Source organism: Cynara cardunculus (assembly GCF_001531365.2).
Source record: "Cynara cardunculus var. scolymus isolate 2C chromosome LG 2, CcrdV1, whole genome shotgun sequence".
Lineage (NCBI taxonomy): Eukaryota > Viridiplantae > Streptophyta > Magnoliopsida > Asterales > Asteraceae > Cynara > Cynara cardunculus.
The window spans coordinates 55,563,903-55,572,755 of NC_037529.1; the positions used below are offsets into that span (position 1 = coordinate 55,563,903).

Consider the following 8,853-nt stretch of genomic DNA (forward strand, 5'->3'; position numbering starts at 1 on the left):
AATCAACAGCTGAAATTATAGTTTATCTTGTAAATAGTGATTATCCATGTGAAAGATAAACATTATTAGTTAGCTAGAATATTTGCTAGAAAATAGCAATAGTTAGTTTATCTTAGCATTAGCTAACTAGTATAAATAGACGACTAGGTCTATTGTAAAAAGCGTGCATACGTGAGAAGTCCTCTTTGTGTTTTACGTTTTATTATCAATAAAGTAAAACCTTTGAAGCTCAAACTGTTCTTTAATATTCATATATTACTTTTGAGTCTTCTTAATTTTCTTCGTAAAATCATTATAATTTGGTTATTCACAACTAGATTATAAGTGTTATTGAGAGATCTGGGATCAACATATCTCCTTGTTGTATTGAGCATCAATGATATGGTATACTATGGTGATTTGAATATGGAATCCTATGATCTTGGCATCCGGTACGTAATAGTTCACTCGGTTTCTTGTAAGTCTCGGTTTATATCTGGATGATGTCTTGAACTCTTTTATTGATAAGAGTTTATTATATATGTTTATAAACATGTGTGATATTGATATGTAATACTTAACTATTTAACTTACTAAGCGTTGGCTTACCATTTAAGTGGCAACCTTTCTCAGGAAAGAAGACGGATAAATAGAAAGAACCCGTTGTTTGACTTGAAGATTTATCGAGAAACTTGAAGATATCGATCTTGCTTTTGGGTAAATAGTAGCTTATTACCGTATCTCATAGTTGTAGTATGTGTAGCTTATATATGGTCTTGTCTCGTATTCTTTTGTTACTTAATTCGGGTTGTAAGTAAAAAAATCCGTTATATCCGGTTTGGAATTGTGTTTTGGGTGGTTTTATCACTAAAATAGAACGGATATTTCGAAGTTTTTCGTAGAAATTAATATCCCATATTTTGAGGTTAATTAATGCTATGCTCATATCTGTGGGTTTCAAAGGGTTGGTCCTTCATGGCCTCTGGTCTTCTTCCAGACTTAGCCATTGCAGCAGCCTCTGGTCCAACCATTGCCTCTACAATACATTCAACTCTAACAATTATTCAATTTTTACAGTTATAGTATTAAAATATTCAATATATTTTAATAAAATATTATTTATCTCACCTTAAACATTTATTTTCATTACCCTCCTACTATATTATTTTCTCATTTATTTTAACATCTCTTATTGTTGAGAAATAATTACAATATTATTTTTTCTCTTCTAATATAAAGTTTTAAAAATTTATTTAAATTTAAAAAATTTCTTTAAATTTAAAAAATTTCATATGCTCTCTTTTTATTTTCGCTAATTTAACATAGTTGTTAGAGTAAAAAAAATTGTCTAATCTCGAAAATTCTATTTTAGTTTTTAACATAACTGTTGAAATTGTTGTTTTAGAAAGTATATGACATTATGATTGTTGTTAAGCCAATCATGCTCATTGGAGTTTGTTCTACACACTTGAAAAAGAGTAAGGCCGAGTTTGTTTTTTAAGAGGTGCTGAAGTCTGAAGTCTTATTTTACTTCTGATTAATAAGAGGTGGTATTAAAGTCTGAAAGCTGAATTAATAAGATTGTTTGTTTTTGTAAATTGACAAACGTCTGAAGTCTGAACCAATAGTTTGTTTTTGTAAAACCATGTGCAAAATTTTTGCAAAATTCTCTTGATTTTCATAAAATTATCATTGTCGAAATTCATCTCAACAATTGCTTAACAGATGAAACACAATAAGAACCTTTTGGATATCTTTCAGACTTCTATGCGATCGGGATTGACACCAATGAGTTTGTTTGTGGAAAGATCGATACTTTTGATAGATGATAAATCATCGATAGAAGTTCTTATTTCATATTAGTCTTCTAAGTTAACCTATACGTCAAAATTCACACACACACACACACACACACACATATATATATATATATATAGTGAGAGAGAGAGAGAGATCTAGAGAGAGAAGGTGGGGGCTTCCATTTCACATAGGTGATGAAAGGACGGCGACGTCCTTAGTGGATAAAGAAGCAATAACCAAAGAGAATAAAAGAAAATGAAAAATAAGCGGAATTAAGATATTAGTTTACCTTTTATTTATTCAAAGCCTCTTATAGATAAGAGACTCTGAAAATAATGAAAAATCAAACAGTTTGAATTATAAAACGTCTGAACAAATCAGACATAAGTGGCAATTAAGAGCTGAAAATGGAAAAAAAAACAATGCCTAAATGAATGGATGAACGAGGATCGGAATGACATGAAAGAGAAAAAAAGGGTCGCTTTTAGACTAATTTAAAACATCTTTGGATCAAAGTAAAAATCTTAAAACCTTAGGGGCTAGAACGAAATTAGCCCTAGAATTGAAAAAAATATAAACGTTGGGATTTCGCTTCTTGAATCAACGGCTTAGATTTCTTCAAATTCAAAATCAATTGAAATCCCCCCTTTACACTCATGTTCTTGGCCGTTTAAATTTCTTGATACGCTCTCTCTCTCTCTCTCTCTCTCTCTCTCTCCCTTCGATAGCCTTTTGTTCTTCACCGATTTCTCTAATTTGACGTGTTCTCTTCGAAGATTTTCAGTAGCAATTTCTAATTTTACGGCTGACAAAGCAGAGATCCATGGCAGGTGATTATAGTTTTTTATCGTTATTATTGAGGTTATGTCTAAGTATATTGATCGAATGCTTGATTGTATTCTTTGTGATTGATTTCTATTTCTTGAATTTTCACAGATAAAAGCCCAGAACTAGAAACCCTAACCATGAACATGAAACTTTTGAAACTTGATCCGGATCAAACCCTAGAAGAATCCCCAAACTGTGATACAGGTTAAATTTCACAGCCTAAACGTCTAGTTTCTTTGGTTATTAGTTCTGTTATCTAGATCCAAGCTTGATAAATGTTGAATATTTCATTTGTATAAGCTGAGAAAACAAGCTGGATGAATTCCAGTTGGCGATTCTTAATTCAATTCTATTCTCTCACACGCACATTCATATACAAAACCACACACAGCAGATCTGCTGTTAGTATTGTTGATGATTGTTGTTCACTTGGATTATTTCTGTTTGGGAACTTTCAGGAAGTCTCGAATGCAATGGGGATGATAGTAACAGTGAAATGCAATCTGAGCAAGAGCAGCAAACCCTTCCTATATTTGAAAAATTCGAAAAATTGAGCAACAAAGTGGCGGTATGAATTACAAGGCCTTTGTTTCTTTTGTTATTTAAATAATCATCTTACTTAATATTCTAGATACTTATTTAGAAGCTGTTGGGCTTGTTTTGTTTCAGAATTTAAGAAAAGAACATATGGCACTTTGCAACGAAGTGAAAATCATAACTGCTGATTCTTTTCCTGGCTCTGAAGTTTTTACTGCTCTTCAGAGCCTTGGTAAGCTCTTTGATTACACTTCAATTTGTTATTGGTTTTCTTCCTGCTTGCTAATTGTCTTTAGCTTACATGATTTAATTGTTTGTTATCATGTTCTGACCATAAGGCGAAGAACATGAGATTTTGAAGAAGAAGTATCAAGAAGAATGCCAAGCCTTGAAGAATAGATGCCAACTAGAGTGCTCAGAGAGAAGACGGCTGTACAATGAAGTGATTGAACTCAAAGGAAATATAAGGGTTTTTTGCAGATGTAGACCTTTAAATGACGATGAGATTGCCAAGGGTTCAACATCAGTGGTTGATTTTGAATCAGCTCAAGAAAATGAGCTAAAGATAACAGGATCTGATTCGTCAAAGAAGCAATTCAAGTTTGATCATATCTTCAAACCTGAGGACAACCAAGGTATTTTTCGGACTCTACTAATTATTTCTTTCTCATTTAATTTTCTTGCTTCTCATGCTTATAAGCAATTGTTTCTACTATGTTTGCAGAGGCTGTTTTTGCACAAACTTCGCCTCTAGTCGTGTCAGCACTTGATGGATTCAATGTCTGTATCTTTGCATATGGGCAAACTGGAACTGGGAAGACATTTACAATGGAAGGCACTAATGAAAATAGGGGAGTTAACTACCGTGCCTTGGAGGAATTATTCAGGGTATCTGAAGAAAGGAGTGATATTATGAAATATGAACTGTTTGTAAGCATGCTGGAGGTCTACAATGAGAAAATAAGAGACCTCTTGGTTGAAGATGGAAACATTAAAAAGTAAGCTTATTGGCAGATTCTCTTACTTAATTTGTGCCTTTACTTGTAAATAACAAGAACGTATGCATAAGTTGCTGATTGCAAGACACTCATGTACATTGAATATGTATATTGTATTCTGCTGTATTTTTGTTCCACATTTGAGTCGCATAAGTTTTAATCCCCCCCCCCCCCCCGCCTAAGTTGTACCAATATGGCTATTCAATTTGCCCCATGATTGTTGCCATTTTGAAGAGTGTGATAGATAAGGTCTTACTGCTTCTAGGACAAAAGAAAATGAAATGTGTATATATGGAGTCGTGTTATTATCCTTTGAGAACAAGCGATGTGTGATGCTTATTTCAAATAACATCTTAAAGAACGTAAAAAAGAATCAGGTTGCAGATGAAAGTGGTTAGTAGACTTTAAAAGAGGTTGACTGTGTGGTTGATATCGCTGTATTCAGGTTGGAGATAAAACAATCAGCTGAAGGAACCCAAGAAGTTCCTGGACTATCTGAGGTGCCTGTCTACAAGACGGATGAAGTTTGGGAACTGCTTAAGAGGGGGAGTCGTGTACGATCTGTTGGTTCAACCAATGCTAATGAGCTTAGTAGCCGTTCTCACTGGTAAATTTTCATAACCTTTTGATCCTCTGTGAGCTATAGAAAAGAATCATCACTTCAGCCTTTCCTTCAATTGCTTACCAAAAATCTTGTGGTGTAGCTTATTGCGATTAACTGTTCTTGGGAAGAATTTGGTGAATGGACAGCAGACCAGAAGCCACCTTTGGCTTGTGGATTTAGCAGGAAGTGAGCGAGTGGGAAAGATTGAGGTGGAAGGTGAAAGACTGAAGGAATCCCAGTTCATAAATAAATCTCTGTCATCTTTAGGAGATGTAATTTCAGCTCTTGCTTCAAAGACGGCTCACATTCCTTACAGGTACGCGTCCTACACCCTCACCTCTTACCACCGCTGTTAGCATCATTATCATCTAATTTCCATCTACTTTTTGACAAAATCAGGAATTCAAAGCTTACCCATATTCTGCAGAGTTCTCTAGGTGAGGTTTCTTGGTTAAATAGCATATGTTCTTTAAAAATATAATATTATATACGAAAAATACTCATACACACTCCTCGCATTTGGTGAAGTTTGAACCCTTAACCTCCTAAGAGGCTGGACTCTACGGTAACCCGGATACTGCTTGGTCAATGACCCTTTTGTATTAGACCCAATTGTTATTTTGTAATTCATCTTATGGTGGATATTAGATCCCAATTGTTGCACTTGTGAAACTATCTTAAAATGGTGCAGGAGGTGATTGCAAGACCCTAATGTTCGTCCAAATTAGCCCGAGCTCAGCAGATCTGGGTGAAACCATTTGCTCACTGAATTTTGCAAGTCGTGTGAGAGGCGTTGAGCATGGCCCTGCTCGCAAACAAACAGACACCAGTGAGCTGTTTAAGTACAAGCAGCTGGTAATTTGCATACAAAATACTCTTCAAATTGCAATAACAACAACTAACTACTCTGCTTCCATCTAATTTTGTTTCCTTTTTCGTTTTTAATTACTTTGCTATGTCAAATAGGCAGAGAAAGCAAAGCACGATGAGAAAGAAACCAAAAAGTTGCAGGATAGTTTACAGTCCTTGCAACTACGTCTTTCTGCAAGAGAACATATATGTAGAAGTCTGCAAGAGAAGGTACATACAGTTTAACTTGTGAGCAACAAGATTGATGTATGTTGTTTAAAATTAGTTTTGATAGGCACGACATTGTTAGATACCATGTTGTTTTTTTGGTCTAAAGCTCAAACACCTCGACAGAGGGGTATCTATCATTCAAACGGTTTATTTAGCACAACAAACAAACAACAATTAACCTTAATCTATATGGACAACTTAATTCATACATGGCTTAATGGAAAAACAACCAAATTGTTAATGACTAGTCTACCCCCTCACAACTTGGTTCCTTGCACTTGTTAACGAAACAGACTCAAAAGGTTACAAATGATTACTGTTATTGTGTAGGTACGAGATCTTGAAAACCAGTTAGCAGAAGAGCGGAAAACGAGACAGAAACAGGAGAATAGAGCTCTTGCTGTGGCTTCTTCACACTCTTCACTTTCTTCTTTAAAACAAGGTCTGAGTACAATATCGGAGAAAAGACCCCCGTTAGCCCCTTCTTCAAAGTTGAGGCTTCCGCTCAGAAGAATCACTAACGTCATGCCAGCTCATCCGTCTCCTGCCCAATCACAAAAACCCAAATCCTTTATGCCTCCACCTCAGCTCTCAAACGAGGATAAGGAGAATAATACATCAAGAGGATCAAACATGAAAGCGCCGTCAAGAGCCAGACGGGGATCGTTTGCTTTAAAACCCGCTGCTCCAATGGGAAATCAGGTTCTGAAGCCAAAAAGACGGGCATCCATTGCCACCACCCTTCATTCTGAATCGAGTTCTAGCAGCAGCATGATGATGAGCACTCCGATCAGCGGCACATCACGGATGAGGAATGATCGAGTGGTGGGGAGGCAATCGTTCGTGTGGGACCCACAACGAGTGTGGCGGACGACAAGGGTGCAGTCACCACAATCGAAGGGTGGAATGACGGTTGAGGCAACACCGGTGAGGAGCAGTAAGTTTATGGGGAGCCCACCGGCTTCTTCCCAAGTTGTTGGTTCATGGAAGCCGAAGCATCCAACGGTTGTTGCTTTGCAACGGAAACAGTTGGTTTGGAGTCCATTAAAGTACAGAGGAACGAAGGCGGTTAGAAAGTCGTTTGTGGCCTCTTGATCTTGATTGATACACATATATACTTTGTTCTATTGTTTTTAACACCATTGCGATGTATGCTTCTTGCTTGCTACAAAATCTGTTTAAATTTGGGGGTAATGTTTTTTTACATTTCAAAGCTTGCTACTTTTTTTTTGTATGTTCAGCTGATCGATAATTTTTGTACGTTGATTGTATGAATTATGAACATGTTTGGCTTGAAAACGTGTATTCTCAAATGGCTATACACCGTTTTGGCTCGACTTGAAAAGTTTAATTGGACTTTCCAGTGAGCCGAGTCAAATATTGATGTCGTTAAGTTAAACGGATTTTATTTTGAGTTCGAGACCAACCCAAACTGAAAAGTTATTAAGCTCGAGCTCGAAATAGACGAGCTTAATTTCAATAACTCAAGCTCTAATCATTAACACCCCTAATCGTGGCTTTCCAGCCACCATATTGCAACTTCATTATGGTAGGAAAAATGCGTCACAAAGGTAACAACAAATGTGGAATAAACCTTCGTTGGACAAAGGTTTCTCGACTTATACGAAGCTTTGAGGATGAAAACAAATAGGATATACTAAATGCAATGATAATCAACCTCTAAATCAGAAATAAGCAACAAATAATAACGCATGTACACATAGATTTTAGCGTGGAAACCTCTCAAGGCGAGAGTAAAACCACATGACTCTTAAACCGCTTAAAGTCCACTACCACCAATAAACAATACAAAAGTCTTTTCTAGATAGAACCAGAGGCACACAATGTCATACTCTTGAAACAAATCATCAAGAAGCATGAAATCAAACCAAAAGGCAAAAAAAAAGGAAGAAACATCAACCATAAACCAATAATCTGTCGAACCGAGAAAGGGCGACTCCTGAACCTCCAAAATCAATCTCACTATTCAAGTAAATAACGATGTCGTGAAGCTAATGTCCAAAAATCATGATGATCCAACGGTTCAAACTCCGGGAATAGACAAAACGGCACGGTTGCACTTGTCTGAAAAGTACAGTTGAACTTTTCTCTCACTTTTGTATTTTGTGAACTTTTTCTTCTGATACAAAAATCTTAGGATACAGGGCTATATATAACTTGTATCGAAACACTATTGTTGGATCATTTATCTATTCCTAATGGGTCATAAATAAATAAAGTAAAACTCTAGAATACAAGACTATATATAACTTATATCGAACCATTATTATTAGGTCATTTATCTATTTCTCATGTATCAAAAATAAATAAATAAAACCCAACAAATTACTCCGAGGCCATGAGAAAAGTTGCGACCACAGCTTGTGTTTTCCTATTCATGGAACGGCGTCGTTATCCTAAGCGAATTTTGTGACCAATCGGAACTTTAAATTTAGTTCTCGTTTTAAGAAATAAAATCTTTTAGTTTCCCTTTAAATACTTTTGTGGTTTTAATTTACTTCTATCATTTTTCAATTTTTATTTTATATCTTTATAGAAAATCATAAGTTGTTTCAAATAAACAATCCCAAATACCCCCTATTATGTATATCAAAAATGAAATAAACATACAAAAAATGCTTTTGAAAAACTGAGCATTGGAGTAAGTATTTGAAGATGATTTCTATTTAGTGAAAATCTGATGTGACAAATAGATCAAGTCTTTTAAAAACTTGAGCACTACAAATGCTCTAAGATTCATCGTAAATGTAAAACCAACCTTCAACTTTAATTTGTAAAATTATTAGAATTGCCCATATTTCCTTCGTCCAAAAATATGTGAAACACTCGTATATAAAAGCTTTTCCATTTATATTTAACTCGTTATAACAAGATCTGGTTTAAGAAATAAACACTATTATGATTAATTAATATTTAATAACTGAACAAATAAGTCATTAAATTAATTAATAGAAAAAATAAACATATTCGTCCCAAATTCCTTAATCCCCATCGAAGAATATGATT

General features: G+C 35.2%; 1 protein-coding gene across 1 annotated transcript; it reads left to right on the top strand.

Annotated features, from left to right (window-relative positions):
- The first annotated feature begins 2,594 nt into the window (after positions 1–2,594).
- On the top strand, positions 2,595–7,040 carry LOC112507872 (kinesin-like protein KIN-14S). Its single transcript, XM_025112609.1, is given in 12 exon segments — positions 2,595–2,609; positions 2,716–2,802; positions 3,120–3,175; positions 3,277–3,376; positions 3,483–3,779; positions 3,869–4,142; positions 4,588–4,749; positions 4,847–5,062; positions 5,146–5,183; positions 5,438–5,601; positions 5,713–5,826; positions 6,157–7,040. Coding segments are annotated over 12 exon segments (2,280 nt in total). The 5' UTR covers positions 2,595–2,602; the 3' UTR covers positions 6,922–7,040.
- Positions 7,041–8,853: the final 1,813 nt, after the last annotated feature.